The 26,662-nt window shown below is 40.4% G+C and overlaps 1 protein-coding gene across 2 annotated transcripts in view; it reads left to right on the top strand.

Moving 5' to 3' along the window:
* The first annotated feature begins 453 nt into the window (after positions 1-453).
* The window catches only part of LOC148845706 (transmembrane protein, putative (DUF2358)), a 31,114-nt gene continuing 4,905 nt past the window's right edge, over positions 454-26,662 (top strand). The window contains exons 1-4 of one of the 2 annotated variants that reach the window (XM_088955683.1): positions 454-722; positions 2,995-3,221; positions 4,962-5,042; positions 21,812-22,162. In XM_088955683.1, coding sequence (XP_088811809.1) covers positions 587-722; positions 2,995-3,221; positions 4,962-5,042; positions 21,812-22,162 — 795 coding nt within the window. In that variant the 5' untranslated portion in view covers positions 454-586. The remainder of the gene's footprint in view (positions 723-2,994; positions 3,222-4,961; positions 5,043-21,811; positions 22,163-26,662) is intronic. The other variant, XM_088955684.1, reaches the window with a different exon arrangement.

The raw sequence follows: 26,662 nt of genomic DNA on the forward strand, positions 1-26,662 counted from the left end.
CATTAGAATTAAAAGAATTTAAAACGTCAAAGTCTCCTAGACACAAAAAGAGTGAAAGAGATAAATCGCGTTTAGAATAAGAAACTTAAGAAACTAATTAATTACTTTGAGTAATGGCATTGACAATTGACACATGGCACCAAATATTATTAAATTAATAATTTACTAATTAAACAACTACCATTAAGCATAATAACATATTAACATACAATTCATTGATTCAACTATATACGACATGTACAATACATCGGACCGAACTCGGATTACGTTAGACCTCAACCCGAGCACAACCTCCAAAAAAATAAAAACCCGCCTTTTCAAGCCCAGGCCCTCCCGAAGCCCATAAAATCTAACCCAACCCGTGAAAAAAATCGGATTGGGCCGGGCCGGGCTGGGCTCGGGCTAAGCCCGCCCAAGTTGCAACCCTATTTACAAGACGAGAGAGAGAGAGGCTATGGCTATCGATGAGCCTACGTTGCCCACCACCACAAAAAACTGTCACTGGCCCCCGCGGAGCGACAATTTGAAAGAGAGGCCATGACTTTATCTCACAGAAGAATGAAGAGAAAAAGAAGAAACGACCCAAATGAGTGCTCTCACTTGTTGTTCCACGTCTTCTGCTTGCTGCCGGACCCGGTTCTTCGGCAGACCCCTCAACCCTTCTTCTCTCCCTGCCACTTCTTCCCTTCTCCACCACCACCACCACCCCTTCTCCTTACGAGGTAAGCTCTACCTTCTTTTAATCTCGTTCTGTTCTTTCTGTCTCCATGAAGTTGTATTCTTTTTCTTGTCGTGCTTATTTACCAGGAGAACAGAGAATTTGATAGTTAAAGATGTTATGGAGTTTCACCTACAATTAGGAAGGGAATCAATCTGGGATTTCACATCCACTTTTTTCTTATATTAGAAGTTTGAGCATGTAATCCCCTTTAGTAGTCATAAAGAACCTTTGTTATCATCCAATTGATGCTTTCTTGTTTGAATTTATCAGGATGTTTTAGATTTGAGTCACTTAATGAGGGAGACTAATGAGCATAAGAAGTAATTAAATCATTGGAGTTATTTCGTGTAATTTGATCAGTAAGAAGAGGCCGTTGCTTGGTGAGATGGTAAAATCTCGGGTTGGCAAGCGTGAGATTTTACTAAGAAGGGGTTATTAGGTAGTGGATTTGTTTTAGTTTGGTTACTAAGTCGGGAAGACTTAACATGATGTCCCCTTTAGTAATCATTAAAGAACCTTTGGTTGAATCCATTTGATGCTTTCTAGTTTCAATTGTCCAGGATGTTTTAGATTTGAACCATTTGATGTAGAGTTGGGGGATGGAAAGTAATTAACTTACTGTATGACTTAAATTTAATTTCATACTATAATTAGGGCCATTGCTTGGTCTAATGGTAAAACCTTGGACTGAAAAGTGTGAGAACGAGGGTTTGAGTCTGTGAGTGACCACTTTGTGGAAAAAATGCCAAATGTTAGATCCATATCCAGTCTACCTCTCTGCAGACCCTAGATAGCTGGCACCAACATTGGGTAGAGGCCTTTTGAATTTGATACTATTTTTGGTGTAAATCGAGGAAGGACTACTGCTAGATGTAATGGTTTTGAACTTTTGATATAACTACGAAAATAGGCCATGCGTCAGTGGTCTTCCCTGCTCCTCATAATTCCTTTTCCCATATTTTAACCCTTTCTGTAGTTTTTGTCATTTTATGCATACAAAAGAGTCTTGGCTTCTATTGCAGAACAATTATTGGATGAATTTAACATTTCCAATTAGTAATGGAAACTTGATTAGGAGGCTTATATTGACAGTCACAACCTTAGTGACCACAACCATTGATACATAGGGTTTGTAGTTCGCGCAATCCAATGGTGGAATTGCATTTGAACTGCATTTCAAGAATTGAGTTGTGGTTCATGAGTAATATTAATTGAGGAGATAAAGAATGGTTTGGTACTGTTATTTTGTGAAGAAAAAGGACAAAACCACTCTTGCATGAAAAGGTCAGCCTATGTACAACCTGTCATCCTCTCTCTGTTTGCTAAGTTATGTTTATGTTAGGCTTTTATTCTCTATCTCTCTCTCAAATGTATGCGTGTATTCCCACTCCATTCACTAATCAATACATAGTAATATTTGTAATATAAAATATTACATAGTAATATTACATAGAGAGAGAGAGATCATTCTTTATGATATATTTGTAATATAAAATAATCAATACATAGTAATGAATAAATAAAGTATCAATTCTTAAGGAGTAAGCTAAACACTTGCTATTCATTAAGTATACTTATATTAAGTATGCACGGATGTTCTATAGATGCCCCAATCTTTGAAGCTTTTTAAATTCGATGCTTCTATGTTTCTGCTCCCACTCCAACTCCTGCCCAGGCTCCACAATTTGGTCACTTAGGTTGCAATAGGGCATCTGAGATAATTATAGATACCCACAGACTTGGACCATAACATCCTGCTTGCCAGATGCTCCAAGATAGACATACATAGCCTTCTAAGGAATTTGAATATTTTGCCTCTTATTTTCATGTTAGAGAAACACATGAACAATATGGTTGTTTATTCTGGATATTAGGGAATATAAGCTTAATTCTGTTGCAACATCCTATGATTGTAGAGAGGCCAAAATGGCTTCTCACCTCATAGCCTCTCCAGGTCAAGTTGGGTGGTACTCCATTATATGACATTTATTTTTACTCCTAGACTATTGGAAATTGTTTTCGAGGGCACAAGAGGGAGGACTACCCCTTGGTTTGTGTATCTTGTTTTCTTTTTTATCTAGTACCAAAGAAAAAGGTAAAGAAATGAAGTGATAATAAAGGGGGCATTTAATTCTATGTTTTGCATTTGTAATAATGATTAAAGAAAACTTATATTTTTTTTGATAGGTGAAGAAAAACTATATTTTCCAAGTTGCATTATTTACAAATAGCTGAATCATGTATTTGACTAAATTGCTCAATATGGTTTGTAGTTTCTAATGACGCTACTAGGACTGATGTGTCAACTGATCCTACCATTGAGAAGGCTGAGGCTGACAAGCTTGTTGATGGAATGGATTTTGGTGAGCTTTGTAATGACTTTGAATGCATCAGTAGTCCCTCTGTGGAATCTACAGCAAGGCAACTAGCACGTGATATCCTGGAGCTACGAGATGGCAATCGTGCTTTAGGAACTTTTGCTGTTTCTGTCAAATATAAGGTATTTTTTGGGAATTTGTTGTTTCTACTTCTTCACAGACACTTTAGAACTGGAAACAACTCAAGAGCTTTCAATTTGTTTCTTTTCATTTTAAATGGAAAGATTCTCCACTAAATTCTTCTTGGTGAGTGGCAATATAATAAACTGCTTTGATGAGACAAAGTCTCCTTTAAACAGTGTTTTTTTAAGCACATCTGATTTGCTCTTGCAATGGCAGTTGAGGACTTTTTGCAAAGAGAGGATCTTACTGAAATGTTGTTACTTGATACATGCAATCCATATATCTGATGCAAGACAACTACTAGATAATGTATAGCCTAAGATTTCCCATTGAGAACAGATCTGGTTTGGGGTTAGTTGGATACAATGGAGATTGATCATTAGAGATGGGGAAGGAATGAAGTGGTAAGCAATGCTAGAAGGTAACATATTAAGAAATGCTTGGATTTAATATGAGTGTCAAAATTTTACTATGGTTAAGAACACAAGAAAAGAACAAGAAACAAACAGGAGGATAACTAGGTGAGTCAAATGTTTTTTTCTTAAACAAGTATTAGGGTCATTGGGTCTGAACAGGTTTATTTGATTCTTATCATTTTTTTGGGATTCTCATCTCAGAATTCTGCAACTTTCTGGAAAATTCTTATTGTCACTTTTTCTGCTTCAAGTGAGAAGTTGAGAATTATTTTGTTGCCTATATGGTAGGCCATAAGATCATTACCCAATGTTGGTCCCAGCTATCTGGGGTCTTGGGAGGAGTGGACTGGAAACAGCCCTAACCTTTGGCATTTATTGTTGCCTGTTTTGGTAGGAATAGAGGAAAAAAAATCCTTGATAAAAGTGAGTAGAACGAGTATCACAAGGGATAATCTTATATGAGGTACTCTGGGATTGGTTGGAGATTCGAATCTTTATGTTGAGAGAAGGCAGGTGTAGTTTGCATGCTGCTAGTTTGCATGCTGCTTTGTTTGTTTACCATGCTGTCAACTATTGGAGAACAAAGATATTTTCTGGATCCATTGATGATTTTAACTGTTGCTTATCAAAAAAAAAAACTGCTAGTACTTTTTCAAGTTTTATGAAGTTTTTGCCATTTAATTACTCAAGTAGTTGAGCAGAAATCTAGTGTTTAATCTGGTTTTGTCAAAGGAAAAAGATGAAAAAAGAAGAAAGGAGAAGATGAAGTTTGAAGAATAAGGGTGAGAATCACTTTTGGTCCTCATGCCTAAAACGTTGGCATTTATATGAAGAGTACATAACTACAATACTGCCCCTAGTTGGGCGCCTCTTTATTCCAACAATGCCACTATATTTACTCCTGAAATTTTATTATCTTGCAACCATACCACTATACTGCTTTTCATTTTTGAATCCCACGCTGCTTTCATTTCCTATTTCAGAAGTTGTCAAACGCCATTTAAGATTTACACATTGGGATCATTCCCAGTTTTTTTTTTTTTTTTTTTTTTTTTTGTTTCTACTTGCTACCATCTAAAGAAGCAATTATTTTAGATAGGATTTTGTCTCATATGCTTTATCTAGGATATTATACACAAATAATTGAGCTGAGTTTTTCGATAGGCATGACATACACAATGAAGGACCTAATTTTTTGGACTTGAGAAATGGATCTCCAGGGTGGTTGTTACTTTTGCTTGATACTTAATTTGGACAAATATTTTCTCAGTTGTTGCTTTACATGGATGGTTGACCATAATGTGCTTGGTATTTCAACTGTAGGATCCAGTTAGAAGTTTTACTGGTCGGAACAAATACAAGAGAACATTATGGGTAAATGATGCACTAGATAAACCCTTGGTGGTGAGACTTCAAGGCCTAGTTTCTTATTTATTTCACATGAACTTGAATATTAATTTTTTTTTTCATTTTCATTATCTTCCTCATTTGTTGAGAGTGTAGCTTCAAATGCTGCATTGATTGTAGAAGATACTTATTTATCCCTATTTTCTTAATGAGCCTGTTCTTTATTGGCTTACTTGTCCATGGTATGAAGACTTCTAGAATAAAATTTCAATTACAATGGTGTGAAACCTAGGCACACTATCTGGTCAGAAACTTGAGCTAGTGGGCTCATTGATTAAGCAATAAAACTAGACTGAGTACATTTGTCATGAGTACTTAAGGGTATCAAACTGCTTCTTATCATCAGAAATGAAAAAAGAAGAAAAAGAAGAAAAAGAAATACTTGCTTGTAGAAAGCCAGAAAATAATAAAAGAGTAATTGAGATTGAAATAAGAATGGAAGAGAAAAGATGAACAAGGAGAGAAGAGAAGCAGGTTGCAGAAAACTGAAGGGAACAAAAAGTTATGGTGCCATCCCACTCTTGCATTTATGTTAAAAATAGGTGCAATGACCAAAATACTAGCCGCCTATTTAAAGAATAAAATACAACTATTGAAAAATGTAGCAGCAATAAAAGAATCTAAACCAATTTCTCAACAGGAATAAAAAAAGACAATGTTCCATTTTCAAAAAGATGATTATATCATAATGGATAGAGGTTTCAGTTTCAACTCGTCGATTTCTTTGAGTATAGTTTCAGCTTGGATTCCTGCAGCCTCAAACTCTCAATTAGACCATACACTATCCTTAGGGTATATTTTGATGACATTATTTTTATAGGGAATGACAATAGTGAGATTGCTAATCTCAAGAAGTTTTTGAGTTCAGAATTTGAGATTAAAGATTTGGGAGAGCTATGCTATTTTTTGGGGATGGAGGTGACTTGTTCTCTTCTTGTTTCTACTTGGACATCTTTGTTTTGGAGCAGATACAGTAATCTGAACCAATGAAGAAGGAAGAAGAAGATGAGGAAGAAGACAAGAGAAAGAGAGAACAGGAGGGTTTAGTCGAAAACTAATTAGTCTCCCATTCAGTCGACCCCCTTTTGTTTATTAGGTTCTAATTACACTTACAAAGACTAAACCGCCCTCACTTAAGTGTGGGGCAGAGTACTCTAATAAAACAGCCACATAAGCAAAGTACTTAACTGACATGAGATTACTAAACTACCCTTATTCGGCTCACTCTAACACTCCCCCTCAAGCTGGAGAATATATGTCATATAATCCCAACTTATTACATAGATGGTTCACTTTCCCTGAGTTTAGAGCTTTTGTAAACAAATATGCCCATTGATCATTCGAGCCCACATGTTCTGTGTTTATCTCTCCAGCAAGGACCTTCTCCCTCACAAAGTGGCAATCAACCTCTATGTGCTTTGTTCTCTCATGAAATACAGGATTGGATGAGATATGGAGTGCCGCTTGGTTGTCACAATACAGTCTCATAGGTTTATCCATGTGAAACCCAATTTCTTGTAGAAGATTCCTCAACCACACTAATTCACATATAGTATGTGCCATGGCCCTATACTCAGCTTCAGCACTACTTCTGGTTACAACCGTCTGCTTTTTACTCTTCCATGTCACAAGATTTCCTCCAAGAAATGTGTAATAGCCCGTAGTAGATCTTCTATCATTCACTGAGCCTGCCCAATCTGCATCTGTTTACCCTACTACTTCAAGTTTTCCTCCTGGTTTATACAATAGTTCACTGCCTGGAGCTCCTTTCAGATACCTCACAATTCTAAGAATTGCATTCTAGTGAGGTATACGAGGGTTCTACATGAATTGGCTCACCACACTAACTGCAAAGGATATGTCGGGTCTCATGATAGTCAGATAGTTCAGCTTCCCCACTAGTCGTCTATACCTTCCAGGATCTTCAAATACTTCTCCTGTATCACTGCTCAACTTAACATTTGGTTCCATAGGGGTCTCAGCCGGTTTTGCATCTAACAGTCCTGTTTCTTCCAATAGATCAAGAACATATTTTCTTTGGCATAGATTTACACCTTGTTTCGACCTGGCAACCTCTATTCCCAAGAAATATTTCAATGTTCCAAGATCTTTTGTTTGGAAATGATTTTGTAGAAATACCTTTAATTTTCCAATCCCCAATTTATCACTGCCAGTAATGACAATATCATCCACATAGACCACTAATAGAATCTTCCCAACTTCTGAGTCATAGCTGAACACTGAGTGATCTACTTGGCACTGCTTCATTCCAAAACTCCTCACCACTTCACTGAACTTCCCAAACCAAGAACACGACGATTGTTTCAGCCCATAAATTGCCTTCTTCAATCTACATACCTTATAATCCTCCCCCTGAGCAATAAACTCAGGTGGTTGCTCCATATATACCTCCTCCACAAGATCACCATGGAGAAAGGCATTCTTTATATCAAGCTGAAACAGAGGCCAATCATACATAACTGCCAGGGAAATTAGTACACGAACAGAACCAATCTTAGCCACCGGAGAGAATGTCTCCATGTAGTCCACTCCATACAACTGTGAGTAACCTTTAGCAACAAATCTGGCCTTCAGATGCTCCACACTACCATTTGGCAAATATTTCACAGTATACACCCATTTACATCCCACAACATGCTTACCAGGTGAGAGTAGTAAGTTCCCACGTTTGAGTATGTTGAAGAGCAGAAAGTTCCTCCTCCATTGCCCGCCGCCGGTCAGGTGAAATGAGAGCTTCTTGAACATTGTTAGGTATGGAAATAGAGGATAAAAGGGAAACAAACTGGCGATGTAATGTAGAATGACAAGATAATGAAACAAAATTGGAAATGGGATGGAGGGTAGAACTGCGTTTACCTTTCCGTAAGGCAATGGGTAGGTCAAGGTCTGAAGGTTCAACAATAGGAGCCATGAGAGGATCCGTAGATGAGGTAGAAGCTGGAGGAAGGGCCGGTGTCGTTCGACGTGTATACACTTGCCGGATTGGTGGACGTTCGGTGGTGATTTGCACGTGATGAAGTGATGAGTCTACTCCAACAACAACATCTGGAACTGGATCACTGATAGGGAGAGGAAGAGGAAGTGCGGGTGGAGACGAAGGCGCTTCAGGACTTGAGAAGAAGGGGACTGACTCAAAAAAGGTGACATCAGGGCAGACATAGCACTTCCGGGTAATGGGATTATAACACTTGTACCCTTTTTGAGTCCGTAAGTAGCCAAGGAAGACACATTTAATTGAGCGTGCATCTAGCTTGTCTATTCTAGGGCTCAGATTGTGGACAAAGCACACACAACCAAAGACACGAGGAATTAATGGGAATGGAGATAAAATGGTAAACAAGATAGAGAAGGGGGACCGACCATGAAGGATGAAGGAGGGCATCCGATTAATGAGAAAACATGCAGTGAGTACAGCATCACTCCAAAAACGTTTAGGAACATTCATGTGGTGAAGAATAGACCGAGAAGTTTCAAGAAGCTGACGGTTCTTCCGTTCAACTACCCCATTTTGTTGAGGGGTGTATGCACATGATGTCTGATGGATAATGCCATGCTGTTCTAAATACTGTTGAAATGAAGTAAAAAAGTATTCACGACCATTATCTGAACGGAGAATTTTGATTGGAACACCAAATTGTGTGCGTATTTCAGCATGGAATTTTTGAAAAATGGAAAACAATTCACTTCTTTCTTTCATTAAGTAAATCCATGTCATTCTTGAACAATCGTCAATAAAGGAGACAAAATACTTGTACCCATTATAAGACTCTATTTTGATTGGACCCCAAACATTTGAATGAACCAAAGAAAAAGGACTCAACATACGACTCTCAACTCTTGGACTGAAGGACACACGACGATGTTTCCCAAACTGACATGACTCACATTGCAAAACTGACAAATGACTCAATGACGGGACCAAAATCTTGAGAGCCTTGAGAGATGGATGTCCCAATCGGCAATGCCATTGTAGAGGAGTAAGTGAAGTCTGAAGAGCAATTGAAGATCCACCACCGTCAAGATAATACAGTCCACCAGTTTCATGCCCCCCACCAATCTTCTTCCCCGTCTTGAGATCCTGAAAAACACAAGTGGAAGGAAAGAAGGTAATAGAACAGTTAAGAGCTTTGGTTATTTTACTAACAGACATAAGATTGAATGGAAACTTAGGGACATATAAAACAGATGATAAGGGCACAGAAGCCATGTCAACATTACCAACACCACATATGGGAGATGAGCACCCATTGGCAAGTGTAACAGTTTGTGATGTGGAGGTTTCAGAAAAAGAAAAGAACACACCTAAAGTCCCGGTCATATGATCTGAGGCTCCAGAGTCAATAATTCAGGGAGAGGTTTTAGATGACATGCAAGCAATACCTGATTGGGCAAGTGTGGCAGTGGTATGCTGTGAAGTAGTTTGAAGAAACCGTTCATACTCATCACGCGGTACGTTCACCATTTCCCTCCCAGAGGTAGATGTAGATGTGGGAGGAGTTTGGTCTGCCGGTTTCCTGTCACTGATATCAACCTCACCTGCTATAGCATGATTAGCCCATTTAGAGGGAGGACCATGTAGATCATAACAGAAATTCATTGTGTGTCCCTCTCTACCACAATGAGTACATTTCCTTGTAGAGTTATTCTTCCCTCTGCCACAGCCTCCCCCTGAGTCACGACCACCCCGACTAATCATGGAACTGCCACGGTCTCCTCGGGGAGCATGACCTCCCCCCCTTGTACTATGTCCAACCCCTCTAGCTGTCACAAGTGCTGATCTATCAGATTGTGTGGAGTTCTCTGTCTGTCCCAAAGAAATTCTACGGAGCCTTGAGAATACTTCCTCAAGTGTAGGAAGAGTAGAGCCCCCCAATATTTGGGCTCTAACTGGTTCATATTTCGACTTCAGCCCCACTAAAAATCTTGTAACATCTAGTTGCTCCTTTTGCTGTTGCTGAACTTTAATATCTGGAGTAAGGGGGTGATAGGCATTGAGTTCATTCCTTATATTCTTCATGCTGGCATAGTACTCTTCTAGTGTTTTGGTTCCTTGTTGTAAATCAAAATACTCCTGATAAAGCTGGTACACTCTTGTTGTGTTATCTTGTCCAGAATATAGCTTCTTAGCATGCTCCCATATATCCTTAGCTGTATCAAGGAACATGAAGTTGGCACTAATTTTGGGTTCTATACTATTCCACAGCCAAGTCATGATTTGAACATCTTCTTGTTCCCAATCATCAAACCCTGGAGAGTCCTCTGGTGGCTTCTCATCTCTTACATGCTTTACTTTCTTCTTTGCCTTGAGAACCACTTCCGCTGATTTAGCCCATGGAACATAATTCTCCCCATTCAGTTTAATTGAGGTCATTTGTACCCCTATGTAGTCAGAGGAAATTACCACATTAGGTTTCTGATCATTATAGTCATCTCCTATTGCTGCCGTTGTACTCTTTCACAGTTGCCTCTAACCTTACTTCTTAGCTACAAACTGATTGATGTTGTTCACAGCTTGATACTTCAGCACCTATTGCAGCCCCTAAACACAATAGTGGGAGCACACACTTGTTCTTCTTCACATTATTGCTGACTTCACACACCTACGACCCACATAAGCATCACAAGCACCACAACACAACAATAGGCCCTCTTACATCCATTCAATAAAAAAAATTGTGCATCACAAGCACCACAACACAGTCAAACTGCTACACCCAGTTCAGATTTGTTTAACACACTTAAGAGGGCATTACACAACCACAAGAAGCTTGGCAAAGTCACTGCATTCCACCTTACACCACTTGGCCACCTACAGCAGCCCTAACACCACTCAACAACTCACAGCAGCCCTACACCATTCGGCTACTGCACACACAGCCCTTCTTAGGGCAACAATGAACCTAGTTCTCTAGGTTCTAATCAGTACTAACTGATTCTTGAAGGGTTCCTACCCAGAAATACCAGCAACACAAAAGGACTAAATAACCAACTTTCCTTTGAGAGTATCAGCCAACCATTCACTGCTGAAATCACCTTCCTTGATGAAGAAAACTGTGCACAGCAGAGAGCAACGAGCTGTGATGTCTCAGAACTAGGGCAAACCAGCTCTCTCCATTAACTAACCAGAAACGAAGAAGAGGGTGTCACGAACACAGCTGAGATGCTTTGTAAGCGGAAGCAGGTCAGAAGCCTCGCTCTGATACCATGTTTTGGAGCAGCTACAGTAATCCGAACCAGTGAAGAAGGAAGAGGAAGATGAGGAAGAAGACAAGAGAAAGAGAGAACAGGAGGGTTTAGTCGGAAACTAATTAGTCTCCCATTCAGTCGACCCCCTTATGTTTATTAGGTTCTAATTACACTTACAAAGACTAAACCACTCTCACTTAAGTGTGGGGCAGAGTACTCTAATTAAACAGCCACATAAGCAAAGTACTTAGCTGACATGAGATTTAGTAGTATTGCTAGTAGAAATAAACTTGTTTGTTGACATTGGTGTTTGGGTCACATGTCTTTTTCTTCTTTTTTTTTTTCTTTTTTGATAAGTGAGAGTAATTTTATTAATTCAAATAAAGCAAGTACAGTCAGCCTAGGAGGAGGCACTTGGTGTTACCTCCCCCAAGGACTGAACCATAAGCACTAAACATACACAAGCCTGATACACAATTACAAGGTAGCCCAAAACAGATCTCCCCTTGATACCCCTTGCTTGGCTAGAGAATCAACCATTACTTTTGCTGATATGCTAACCCACTGAACCCTGACTGTCATATTTCTTGTCAGCCATTGAACTTTCTTTAACAGATCCCTGTAGCCCCAACAGGCTGTTTTTGGACTTGTCATCCAGCCCACTACTATCTTGGAATCCCCTTCTACCATCAAATTGTTCACTCCAAGTTGATTGGCCAGATGTATACCTTGTACTGCTGCTGGTATCTCGGCCCTTACAGAATCACCAACATCCACTGGTCCTAAAAATAAAGATAACATGTTGCTGTCTTTGTCTCTCAGAATCCCTCCTATTCCGGATGGCCCTGGGTTACCTTGTTAGCTACCATCAAAATTCAATTTTACCATTCCATCTGGTGTGGGTTTCCATTCGGCTTGTGATTTGTTCTTTGTGGAGACTGTGGAAGCCACTGCTGCCCAGTTTCTCCTTAAGTCATCAAAGGAGTAATCTGCCAACAAGTGTGAAGATTTCAACCATGACCACGAGGCTGTGGCTGTCCTTATCATTATGCACTTCTTGACTTCAGCAATGCTTCTTTCATGTTCTTGAAATATTCTAGCATCTCTCCTCCCACAAGGTCCACAAGGTAGCGGCTCTGATATATTTCCACATTAGCTTCCCTCTTTTTGTCATTCTTTCAAAGGCAGACGGAGAGAATAGCAACTTTACTTTGGAGGGCAAGTTCCGCCTGCACCCAAATAATGATACAACCTAGTCCAAATATTGGCAGAAAAAGAGCATGATATCAGCAAATGGTTACAGTCCTCACCCTTCACTTTGCACATAAAGCACCAATTTGGGGACAAACACATTTAAGGTTTCTTCTTTTGCAAGTTTTCCACGGTATTGGTCTTACCATAATAGGCGTCCCAGCAGAACACAGCTATTTTAGGAGGTATTGGCCTTGACCAGACCTCTTTAATAGGGAAGACCTGAGAGGAGGGGTTGGAGCAAAGAGAGTAAAAGAAAGATGCACAAGTGAAGGAGCCAACCGGGGTTAGAGACCAAACCCTTTTATTCGAGCTAGGGGGTCCAAACACATAGAGTCTAGAAGCAATAAGAGCTCTGAAACACAAGAAAATTCATCATCCCTTGACCCTCTTCGGACCCAAAATCCTAGTTTAAAGCCAAAGGAAGAACGGGGGGGGGGGGGGGGGGAAGGAACCATGAAATAGATTTCTTTTTAAAGAGGGAGATGGAATAGAAAGAAGGGAAACAGTCTTGTTGAGTGCTCACCCAAATATCTTCCCAAAAAAGAACGGAGTTTCCAAAACAAACATCATATCTTACAAATCTGAGGAATTTGGGGAGAATGCCAGAAATAGCCTTTCAGGGTGTTGTGAGCAAGGCCCTTCGGGATACCCCCGTGCCCCAACTTGATTCAAAATAGCCATGGATACTCTTTACTACTTCATGCCACAACCTCTCTCTCTCTCTCTCTAGGGGCCACCTCCAAAGCCACTTACCTAAAAAATCTTTCTTACTGACTACATTCCCTAATCCTAGGCCTTCTTTTTTTCTTTGACTCACTACCTCCCACTTATCAAGTGGTCTTTTTCTCTTCCCCACGTTCCCAAAGAAGTCCCTCATCAGTTTTTCCAACCTCTTTGCATCCCTTTTAGGAATTCTAAAGACTGACAATAAGTATATTGGCAAGTTGGCTAGAGTTGCCTTAATCAAAGTAACTCTACCCCCAAGGAAATATAGTTTCTCTTCCAAGCTACCAATCTTTTTTTGAATTTTTTCACCACTGGGTTCCAAAACCTACTTTCCTTTGGATTTGCACCTAAGGGAAGTCCTAGGAAGGATGAAGGCCACTATGACCAAGTGCATTCTAAAGAGGCTGCTATAGACTTCATCTCCTCTCTGTTCAAATTTATTCCCACAACACAACTCTTCTCAAAATTTATGTTCAAATTTGTGGCCCTCTCAAAGTGAATTATTAACTCCTTTAGATTTCTTTTTCTTATTTAAATCTGTTTCCTTAGTGGCTTAGTTGTTGGAGTTTGAACGTTTATAATATCAATGTGAAGTGTATGAAAACTTGCAAAATATTGTTGAAATACATATCCTTTGAGTAATATTAATAGCATTGTTCCTTTTGTTATTATTCATTTTGATGCTTAGAGTCCGATTTGTACTACCTCTTATTTGGCTGAAGCTTTTTGTTATTTTTTGTTGATTAATTTACTCCGCACACTTGGGTTTATTTGATGAGGATCTGGCATTGGTTTTCTCTAACTCTAATATTGCATTCTTCTCAAAAAATCTGGAAAGAAGCCTGCTTCTTAACCCTTTTATCATCAATCCCTTCAACTTCAACTAAACTCAGGTTACCTTGATCCTTATCCTCTTTATTTTTAATGTTAACAGCAGCATTCTTAGTCATGGGCATCCTATATTTTTCTTCCAATCATTTAGATTTTCCTGGCAAATTCCTTTCCTCCTATGAAATGAAAGCCCATAGTTTTGCTTTCCTCCACCTTTGTGTTTACAACCCTTTCTAAATCAATTGATTTTTCAATTACATGTGTTTCATCAATTGTCATCTCTTCATCACTTGAATCACATTTTACAGCTTTTCTCCCTCCTTCATCATTATATACCCTCAAACCTAAGTTTGTTCAGCCATTGCCTTCTAATTCCTTCTTCTGGGTTTCATTCAATTCGTTCTCCCCCTCCTTGTCGCTTCCTCCTCTCTCCTCACCTTTCTCACAAACATCTAATGAAACTGCTGCCACATCCCCCTTTCTTTCAAACACCTGCTTCTCACCACCCTCACCACACCCTTCTTTTGGTATACTGTTCCCATACTCTTCTATTTCCTTTATTTTGTCAACTTCAGGCACTGGATCATTCTCTCTATTTTCATTCACCACCGAAGGTGTTTTTTCCCTTGATTACACTCCAATCACCATCCTTATTTCTTCCTTCCAGAACTCTTGTTTCTCCTTTCCTTGTGTCCTCATTCCCAGACTCTATCAACAGGTTATTGATTAGCCCATCTACCTCCTCAGAAGGTTCTCTAGAACTTGCACATGTCACCTCTTTATCAACCACCAGCATTTATTTCTGTTGGATCACCTTCAGAACTCACACACGTCTCTTGAGTCATATTGATTCCACCATCTATAGCGACCTCCCTTGTCTTTTTTCCTGTTCTCCCACCACAACTTGAATAGGGTGAGTTTTCTTCATTTTCTCCTCCTTTTCTCCTTTATGAACTTAAGCTTCTCTTGTTGCTACGAAACTCTTAGCTTTATCATCCACAAATCAACTAATGTATATGTTAGTGAAGGGGTATTTCGGTCTTTGTGCCTGTTGAGATTGCTGAGTTGTTTTATTATGTTAGTTTGAGTGCCTCTTACTTAAACAAGGGCACTGATGTCTTTTCCTATCACATTAATAATATAATAACAGGTCTGGCCGAATGTAGGGGTTTGATTTTTTTTCTAATTTCGAACTAGACCTTTTCTCTCTTTCTTCTTCTTGCTTGCTTGCTTTACTTGACTGCTAACAGACAAACAAACTTCTAGGGCAGGTCGAACTTCAACATGGTATCAGAGCCAAATTAAACAAATCAGACTTGCCTAGAATTCTGTCTTCTGCGCATTCGACCTAGGGTTTTCTTTGATTTCTCAGCCGTTGATTGGAGATTGGAAAAAGGGCTGAAAAGGAGTGATCGCCCTCTTCCCTTGGAGGTGTCTATGCCTCCGGTTGTGTCATGTGTGGTCGATTGCTGTGTTTTCTCAGCCCTCCCCTAATTAATGTAGGGCTAGTACGTGTGGTGTAGTGGGTGTTTTCTTTCTTTGTGTGGTTGTCCTTCAGGCGATGAGGTAAGGAGCGTCTTTTATGCATAATTTCTGTTTTGAAGCACATAAGAGGTATGGTACAGATCGTACGAAGGGGTTTCAGGTTGTAGTGTGCTAGGGTTTATGCTGGTTTGTGTGTGATTCGAAGGGCAGTGGTGTTCACATAGTGGTGAAACTTCAAGTAGCTGTAGAGTAGGATCTGTGGTGTTGCAAGTGCAACTTTCAGCACTTATTATTGCTGAAATCAGTGTGCAGAATTCGGTGAAGTGTCCGTGTGCAGTGTGCAGTGTGTAGTGTGCAGAATTCGGTGATAAAAGAATTCAGCAATGGGAGATAACAGTGATAGTAAACCTAATGTGATGATATCTATGGACTACCTGAATGTCCAAATGACCTCCATTAAACTAAATGGGGAGAATTATGTCCCTTGGGCTAAGTCTGTAGAGGTTTTTCTGAAGGCAAAAAAGAAGGTGAAGCATATAAGAGAGGAGAAACCCTCCACTGCTTCTCATGAATACGAAGACTGGGAACAAGAAGATGCACAGATCATCACGTGGTTATGGAATAGTATGAAACCCAGACTTAGTGTGAACTTCATGTTTCTTGACACGGCCAAAGAGGTCTGGGATCATGCTAAGAAATTGTATTTTGGTCAGGACAATACAACCAGGGTATATCAACTGTATCAGGAATACTTCAATCTGCAACAGGGCAATCAAAGTCTTGAGGAGTACTATGCCAGTATGAGAAACATCCGTAATGAATTGAATGTCTATCACCCTCTCACTCTTGATGTCAAGATTAAACAACAACAGAGGGAGCAACATGATGTGACTCGGTTTCTGGTGGGGCTGAAATCTGAGTATGAACTAGTACGAGCCCAGATACTAGGAGGATTAGCCCTTTCATCCTTAGAGGAGGTGTTTGCTCGACTTCGGAGGACTTCCATTCGATCTATGGAAAACCCTAATGTCTCAAATAGATCAGCATTTGCAATGTCGAGAGGTCAAGGTGTTAGAAGTGGGGCTCGATGAGCCCAGTTTGGCCGTGGTGGCAGTAGTGGCTTAGTATATGGCCGGAGTGGTAGTGGTGGATCTACACATACTCGTGGTGGTGGTCGTACTGGAGGCAGAGATTCAAGGGGAGCTCGTGGTAGAGGACATGGCTCGAGTCCACGGAGATGTACTCATTGTGGATTGGATGGACATACTATTAATTACTGCTACGACTTGCATGGTCCACTCTCGACTTGGGCCAATCATGCCATGACTAGTGACACCAGTTCCAGTTTTAGATAGGAGAACCGTTCAGCTGATTAGATGCCTCCTACCTCTTCAGATGGTCCAGGCAAGGAGATGGTGAGTGTTCCTCGTGATGAGTATGAAAGGTTTGTTCAATCCATGTCGCAGCAGAACACAATTACTTTTGCACACTCAGGTATGGCTTGTTTGGCATCCACACCCAACCCCTGGATTATTGACTCTGGAGCCTCCGATCACATGACCGGAACTCTAGGTGTGTTTTCTTCTCTCACTCATTACTCAGCATCACAATCTGTTACACTTGCTAATTGTTCCACATCATCTATTTGTGGTGTTGGTAATGTTGACCTGGACCCTTTATCCTTATCCTCAGTTTGTATGTACCTAAGCTTCCATTTAATCTTATGTCTATTAGTAAGCTGACCAAGTCACTTAATTGTTCCATTACATTTTACCCCTCTATGTGTGTTTTTCAGGATCTCAAGACGAGGATGAAGATTGGTGGAGGGCATGAAGCCGGTGGACTGTATTATCTTGGTGGTGGAAAAATGTCAACAGCCCTTCAGTCATCTATCTCTCCTCTCCAATGGCATTGTAGATTTGGTCATCCTTCGCTGGAAGTGTTAAAGTCTTTTGGTCCCTTTGTTAAGTCAACTTTCTGTTCTAGATTGTGAGTCGTGTCAATTTCGGAAACACCATCGTGTTCCCTTTAGCTCTGGGGTTAACAATCGTGCATTGAGTCATTTTTCTTTAATTCACTCAGATGTTTGGGGTCCTTATAAAGTGATGTCATATAATGGGTACAAATATTTTGTTATTTTTGTTGATGATTTTTCAAGGATGACGTGGCTCTATTTAATGAAGAAAAGAAGTGAATTATTTACCATCTTCCAGAAATTTTATGCTAAGATTTGCAATCAGTTTGGCGTTCACATTAAAATTTCCCGTTCTGATAATGGCCGTGAATATTTGTCTTCATCATTTCAAGAATACTTGGACCAACATGGCATTATACATCAAACTTCAAGTACTTACAACCCACAACAAAATAGGGTGGCTGAGAGAAAGAACCAGCATCTTTTAGAAACGACACGCTCCCTCATGCACCACATGAATGTTCCCAAACCCTTTTGGAGTGATGCAATGCTCACCTCTTGTTTCTTAATTAATCGAATGCCCATGTCTATCCTTGATGGTCGTTCTCCATTTAATGTCTTGTTTCCCACCATGTCTCCGTTTCCGCTTTCTCCTCGGGTATTTGGGTGTGTCTGCTTCATCTATAATCTGGGTCTCAGGAATGACAAGTTAGATGCACGATCTCTTAAGTGCATATTCCTTGGCTATTCCCAGACTCAAAAAGGGTACAAGTGTTACCATCCTAGTTCTCGTCGTTCCTTGGTATGTGCTGATATTACCTTCTTTGAGTCTACTCCGTTCTTCGTGGGGTCCAATGATGCTTCTTCCTCCACATCACCTCCTCCTCTTCCCCTTCCTGTGGTTGATCCTCTTCCTCTTGTTCCAGTTGTGCCTACGTCCCTGCCTCCGGTGCCACCGTCCGTTGACCGTTCACCTATCGGTCACATGTATACACATCGCCCACGTGTATCGGCTGTGATTCCTCCGGCTTCATCACCGTCGACAGATCCAGCTCCAGACCCACCACTACTACCACCAGCTTCCGACTTTGATCTTCCTATTGTCTAACGGAAAGGTAAACACACTTGTACCCTTTATCCTATTTCCAATCATGTTTCCCTTACTCACCTTTCCGCCTACTATCGCCGGTTCATCTCTTTGTTATCCTCGGTGGTTGTCCCTAAGAATGTCCAGGAAGCCTTTACTTCTCTAGAGTGGTGTCGTGCTATGGAAGACGAGCTCTCTGCTCTCCATTATAATCACACTTGGTTCCTCACCGCTCTTCCTCCTGGGAAACAGGTTGTCGGTTGTAAGTGGGTTTATACCATTAAGTACTTGCCTGATGGTCGTGTTGAGCACTTGAAGGCGTGATTGGTAGCAAAAGGGTACTCCCAAACCTATGGTATTGACTACACAGAGACTTTGTCCCCGGTTGCTAAGATAGGGTCAGTTCGTGTTATCATCTCTCTTGCAGCTATGTATGATTGGCCTCTATATCAGCTGGATATAAAAAATGCATTTTTGCATGGTGATTTGCTCGAGGAGGTCTACATGGAGCAACCACCAGGAACCACCAGGGTTTGTTGCTCAGGGGGAGGATGGTAAGGTATGCAGACTTAAGAAGGCTATATATGGACTTAAACAGTCCCCCCGAGCATGGTTTGGTAGGTTCAGTGAGGTGGTCAAGAAGTTTGGTATGAAATAGTGCCAAGTTGATCATTCTGTCTTTAGTCATGACTCTCCGGCAAGAAAAATACTACTGGTGGTGTATGTAGATGATATCGTTGTTATTGGGAATGATAAAATGGGCATTGATAGGTTGAAGGCCTTTCTACAGGAACACTTTCAGACAAAGGACCTTGGCAAGTTGAAGTACTTCTTGGACATAGAGGTAGCAAGATCTAAGCACGGTATTAGTTTGTGTTAGAGGAAATATGTGCTTGATTTGCTGGAAGAAACAGGTTTGTTAGGTACGAAACCAACTGAGACACCTATGGAAACAAATACGAGGTTGAGCAGTGATATGGGTGAAGTATTTTCTGGCAGAGACCGACGACTTGTAGGCAAACTAAACTATTTAGCTATTACTCGGCCATATATTTCTTTTGCGGTTAGTGTGGTGAGTCAGTTCATGCAGAAACCTTTGGTCCCTCATTGGAATGTAGTGCTAAGGATTGTGAGGTATTTGAAAGGAGCTCCTGGCCGTGGTTTGCTATACAAAAGTGGCGGAAAACTAGAAATAGAAGGATACACCGATGCTGACTGGGCCAGTTCTATGTCTGATAGGCAGTCTACCACAGGCTATTGCACTTTCTAGGGGTAACCTAGTGACTTGGAAACGCAAGAAGCAAACAGTTGTGGCAAGAAGCAGTGCAGAAGCAGAATATAGGGCTATGGCACATACTGCTTGTGAATTAGTGTGGCTAAGGAACCTTCTACAGGAGATAGGGTATGGCATTAGTACTCCAATGAAGCTCTATTGTGACGATCAGGCTGTAGTTCATATCTCTTCTAATCCGGTGTTTCATGAAAGAACCAAGCACATTGAGGTTGACTGCCATTTTGTGAGAGAGAAGGTGCTGAATGGAGTAATAGAGACTGCATATGTTAATACGGAAAACCAGTGGGCAGACCTGTTTACAAAAGGTTTGAGTCGGGGGAGAGTGGACTACATAGGTAACAAGCTGGGATTTTATGATATATACTCACCAGCTTGAGGGGGAGTGTTAGTGAAGGGGTATTTGGGTCTTTGTACCTGTTGAGATTGTTGAGTTGTTTTATTATGTTAGTTCGAGTGCCTCTTACTTAAATAAGGGCACTTATGTCTTTTCCTATCACATTAATAATATAATAACAGGTCTGGCCAAATGTAGGGGTTTGATTTTTTCCTAATTTCGAACCAGACCTTTTCTCTCTTTCTTCCTCTTTCTTCCTTCTTCTTGCTTGCTTGCTTTACTTGACTACTAACAGACAAACAGACTTCTAGGGCTTCAACAGGCTTTACTTGTTCTCCCACCACAACTTGAATAGGGTGAGTTTTCTTCATTTTCTCCTTCGCTCCTCCTTTATGAACTTAAGCTTCTCTTGTTGCTACGAAACTCTTAGCTTTATCATCCACAAATCAACTAATGTATACATTCCTTGTAACACAACAGATGAAGCCCTCTTGGGAAAAACATTGCTTTACTTCTTGGAGACATTAATCTTTCTTTCTTCCTTCAATCCATTGACTGGGTCTCAAATCAAGTCTCCTTGATTGTCCCAAAGTCCTCCTAGTTCTATGGTTGGGCCCTCTCTTTGCTAGACAGCTTCTTTGAGATTGGACCCCAGCCGATTCCTCGATTGGACCACCACTTTACTCAGCCCATAAACTGAGCATTAGCCTCCTTTCTAACTTTTCCAGTTCCATGGCTGGGCCTTTGAATTACTCGGCCTACTCCCTCTCCCTTCTTTGCCCCTTTATCTTCCCCATTCATTTTGTCCTTTTTGGGAAATTCCACTTTTTCCCTTACCCCTATGACTCTTAAAGTTTGTATTCTTCTTTTAGTTCCCTTGTATCATCTTTGCTCTCCATTTTCCTGATATTTCTCCATCATCTTGTATTAATTTTCTCCATTACAACACTCTTCGGATCAACATCTTCATTTGAGATTTTTTTCCTTGACCTGTATTTTCTCTACCATACAAAAAGATGGATTGACTCCTTCAATTAGGGTCCTTAGCTCGTATCTTTAGATATGACTACTACATATATTTTATAAACACAATTGGAAAACTATATGTGTGTATTCTAAAAGAAAGTGAAGGGAGTGTCTTGATATCAGCTACTATATGAGTACAAATAAATACATATGAACATATTCTACAAACCATACTGACAAATTTTCATTTTAATAGAACCTTAATGAGATCAGATTAAATTAACATCTCTTTCATTTGGTTAAATTCTCAAGTTTCAAGATTTTCTCTTTTCTGTCTGATATGTTTGAATTACATGCTTTAATTACTCTGGCTATTTTTCTACAATTTTCTTTTACTTTAGGATCAGTATAAGCACAATAAGTTTCTTTCTTTAACCCTAGACTTTACACCTAGTGGCTGGTGGTGGGACAAGCACAATCACTTAATTGGTTAAACTTGGAAATTTTCACTTATAGAATACAGCTTTGTAATACCTCAGGCTTGTTGCAGAAGAGAGTCCTTGGTTTAGTTGATTTTGATAAAATTTTTCCATTTTAACTTGGATGTTATTTCTTTTTTTTGACATAAGCCAATTTTTAAATTTCTAATATAAGGCTTTCTTTACAGACAATACAAGAAATGGTAATGATGTCAACCAGTGTCCTAAGCATCAAATGGACAATCAAAGGGAGGCCAAAATCATTACTTGCTAGTATAGGAGGAGACATTATAGTGAGAGTGAATTCTCGGTTCACTCTAAACCAGATAAGTGGCCAAGTAATTGAACATGAAGAGTTCTGGGATTTGTCTGCATCATCAGCCATTGCTCAGGCATTTTTCTGGATATCTCGCCGGATTTTTGCTACAATTGAGGCTGGAAAGGATGCAACTGATACTCTTAAGAACATGACCAGCCGTTTTCCAATGGAAAAAGAAAATTTGGAGATATATCCAGATCCTTCTGGTGATCCAACTAAGGTAAATTCTAACATAATTTTAACTTTATATGTTATGCATGGAATTTTGTTACTTAATTAAAAATGAATATTTCATTTTTTTCATGTAGAGAGACTGGGCCAAATGGGCCCTAGTACCTGTTTTATGTTTATGCCTAGTTACTATTTGTTTTTGTTAGAGTTAGTCGAATGAGGGGTAGATTAGTCTTTTCCAGCCACTTTAAGTTAAGTGCTTATGTGGCAGTTCTAATAAGACTTCCTGTCCCATACTTAAGTGGGGGCAGTTTAGTCTTTGTACTTAATTAAACCCCATTATGGTCGAATGGTAGGGTTTAGTCTACCAAGTTCGACTGTCTTCTTCTTCTTCTTCTTCTTCTTCTTCTTCGAATTGCTGTAGCTATTGAACAAACATGGTATCAGAGCAAGAAATTGCTCTCTAAATCTCCTCCCTTGCCCCTCTCTGGTCGTAACCTCATTTTTTTCTCTTCTTTCTGGGCTGAAAATGGAGAACACAGATTTGACCTAGGTCTGAGAACACTTCAGTCCTTCTTCCTCTGCTCAGAACTTGACTGTTTTTCAAGAAAAACAACTCCAGAAGTAAGTGGATGGTCGACTGAAGTTCTCCATCAGAGGTTGGTTACCTTTTTTTTGTGTTGTTGGTATTTCTGGGTTGAAAGCCTTCAAAGTCTGCTCGGACTGATCAGAACCTAGAGAACTAGGTTGTTTGTAGCTTTGGTTCTTGGAAAAAAAGTCCAAGAACAGGCTGTGTTTACAGTGGCCGAATGGTGTAAGGGTATGTTTGACCCTTTTGTGTGGGTCTGTAGGTTGTTTTGAAGCCTTTGTTGGTCACAAGTGACCTGAATTGAATGACAAGTTACTGCAGCGGTAGTAGTTGATGTTTTCTTTGGACTTGTAGTGCCCTCTGAAAAGGTCAGACAGATCTGTACCATGTGTGACAGCTATGGTTGTGTGGTGGCGCTTGTGATGCTCAATCTCTATTGAGCAGCTTCAAGAGGGCTTGTATGTGTTTAGTGAGTTGCTGAATTAATGTTAGTGTGATGTATGGTTTTGTGAAATCAGTAGTGGTGTGAACAAAAACAAAAGTTTGTTGTGTACCTCTCAACTGTGTTTGGGGACTGCTGTAGTGTCTGGAACATCTGTGTGTTTGGGGACTGATTAATTGTGACTGGTTGTGAACAATGATGATTGATTGTGACTGGTTGTGAGCCTATCATCTGTGTTTGGTGACTGCTGTAGTGTCTAGAACATCAAACTCCTAACAGCAGTACTTAGTTGGCGACTGGGTATTAAGATTAGAAGTAGCATTGGGAGGACATCATGGCAGCAATTGGAGATGGTTGTAGTGATCAGAAACCTAGTGTGGTTATTCCCTCTGACTATCTAGGTGTGCAAATGACTTCAATTAAACTTAATGGTGAGAACTATGTACCATGGGCCAAGTCAGTGGAAGTTTTTCTCAAGGCAAAGCGGAAAGTGAAGCATGTGAAGGAAGATAAACCATCAGCTGACTCTTCAGGGTTTGATGACTGGGAACAGGAAGATGCCCAAATCATGACATGGTTATGGAATAGTATGGAACCTAAAATAAGTTCCAACTTTATGTTCTTAGATACAGTTAAGGACATATGGGAACATGCCAAGAAGCTTTATTCTGGGCATGATAACACTACAAGGGTATATCAACCCTATCAGGAGTATTTTGATCTGCAACAAGGGAGTAAAACCCTATAAGAGTACTATGCCAGTATGAAAAACATTAGAAATGAACTAAATGTCTATCATCCCCCAACTCCGGATGTTAAGGTTCAGCAACAACAAAGGGAGCAACTGGATGTCACTAGGTTCTTAGTGGGGCTGAAATTGGAGTACGAACTAGTTAGAACCCAAATTTTGGGAAGCTCTACTCTTCTTACCCTTGAGGAAATATTTGCAAGGCTTTGCAGGATCTCCTTGGGTTCTACATACTACACCATCTGACAGATCAAGATTTGTGGCAGCCAGGGGAGGTGGACGTGGTAATAGAGGGGGAGGACATGGATCACGAGGAGGTCGTGGTGGTTCCACTATTTGGCCGTGGTGGTGGTCGAGACTCAGGGGGAGGTCGTGGTAAAGGAAAAGGTAACTCTACTAGGAAGTGTACCCACTGTGGCAGGGAAGTACATTTAGTGAATTTTTGTTATGATCTCCATGGCCGACCTTCTACATGGGCAAATCATGCAGTTGGTGGTGGGGTTAATGTTAGTGATAAACAACAACCAAATCTCACATCTTCCACATCTACATCTGTTGTTGGGAAGGAGATGATGAGTGTACCGCGCGATGAGTGTGAGAGATTCCCTTAGGCTACTTCACAACATACTACTACCACCCTTGCTCACTTAGGTATTGCTTGTTTGGCATCCAAACCCTCTCCTTGGATTATTGACTCTGGAGTCTCTGATCACATGACCGTGACTCTAGGTGTGTTCTCTTCCCTCTCTGAAACTTCGACATGTCAAACTGTTTCCCTTGCCAATGGTTCCTCTTCTCCCATCTATGGTGTTGGTAATGTTGACACGATTTCTCTTTCTTTATCATCTGTTCTATATGTACCTAAATTTCCATTCAATCTTATGTCAGTTAGTAAATTAACTAAGACCCTTAATTGCTTTATTCCATTTCCCCCTTCCTTTTGTGCTTTTTAGGATCTCAAGACGGGGAAGAAGATTGGTGGGGGGCATGAAGCCGATGGATTGTATTACCTTGACGGTGGTGGATCGTCAGTTGCACTTCAGACTTCACTCACTTCTCTACAATGGCATTGTCGGCTGAGACATCCATCTCTCAAGGCACTCAAGATACTGGTTGTCTTTGAGTCATTTGTCGTCTTTACAGTGTGAGTCATGTCAATATGGGAAACACCATCGGGTTCCCTTCAGTCCTAGAGTTGATAGTTGTATGTTGAGTCCTTTAGCTTTAGTTCATTCAAATGTTTGGGACCCAATTAAAATAGAGTCTTATAATGGTTACAAGTATTTTTGTCACTTTCATTGATGATTGTTCAAGGATGACATGGATTTATTTAATGAAAGAAAGGAGATAATTATTTTCCATTTTTCAAAAATCCCATGCCGAAATACGTACACTATTTGGTGTTCCAATCAAAGTTCTTCGTTCAGATAACAGCTGTGAATACTTTCTTACTTCCTTTCAATAGTATTTAGAACAACATGGCATCATCATCAAACTTCATGTGCATCCACTCCTAAACAAAATGGGGTGGCTGAACAAAAGAACCGTCATCTCCTTGAAGCTACTTGGTCTATTCTTCATCATATGAATGTTCTTAAACGATTTTGGAGTGATGCTTTTTTTACTGCTTGTTTCCTTATTAATTGGACGCCCTCCTCCATCTTTCATGGTCGGTCTCGCTTTTCTATTTTGTTTCCCACCTTGCCTCCATTTCAATTAACACCCCATGTCTTTGTATGCTTTGTTCACAATCTAAGTCCTGGGATAGACAAGCTGGATGCACGCTCTATTAAGTGTGTCTTTCTTGGCTATTCTCGGACCCAGAAAATGTATAAGTGTTACAACCCCATTACTTAGAAGTTCTATGTCTGTCCTGATGTCACATTTTTTGAGTCTGTCCCCTTCTTCTCGGGATCTGAAGTATCAGTATCTCGACCTTTGCTTCCTCTTCCTCTTCCAGTCCGTGATCTCATTCCGGTTGTTCCAGTTGGGGTTGTCCCTTCACCTCCTCCAGTGCAGATTCCTACTGAACGACCACCAATCTGGCATGTGTATACTCATCAACAGACACAGGCTCCTCCAACTTCTACCTTGTCTACGGATCCTATTGTTTCTCTTGTCCTAGAACCTTCAAGACTTGATCTTCCCATTGCTTTACGGAAATGTAAACATAGTCGTACCCTCCATCCCATTTCCAATTTTGTTTTAGTCTCTCGCCTTTCTGCTTCACATCACTAGTTTATTTCACTGTTGTCATCTATTTCTACACCGAAGAATGTCCAAGAGGCACTTACCTCACCCGGGTGGCATCAAGCAATGGAAGAGGAACTCTTTGCCCTTCAACATACTCAAACGTGGGAACTCACTACTCTTCCTCCCGGTAAGCATGCTATGGGTTGTAAATGGGTGTATACTATTAAATATTTTTCGGATGGTAGTGTGGAGCATTTGAAGGCCAGACTTGTTGCTAAAGTTTATTCATAGTTGTATGGGGTGGACTATAAGGAGACCTTCTCTCCCATGGCTAAGATTGGCTCCGTCCATGTCTTAATTTTCCTAGCAATTATGTATGATTGGCCCTTGTTTCAACTTTACATTAAAAATGCCTTCCTTCATGGTAACCTTATGGAAGAGGTATATATGGAGCAACCACCGGGGTTTGTTGCTCAGGGGGAGGATGGTAAGGTGTGCAGACTAAAAAAGGCAATTTATGGGTTGAAACAATTGTCTCGTGCTTGGTTTGGGAAGTTTAGTGAAGTGGTGAAGAACT

Source organism: Nelumbo lutea, chromosome 7 (assembly GCF_056320005.1).
Source record: "Nelumbo lutea isolate HS-2025 chromosome 7, American lotus-T2T, whole genome shotgun sequence".
NCBI lineage: Eukaryota > Viridiplantae > Streptophyta > Magnoliopsida > Proteales > Nelumbonaceae > Nelumbo > Nelumbo lutea.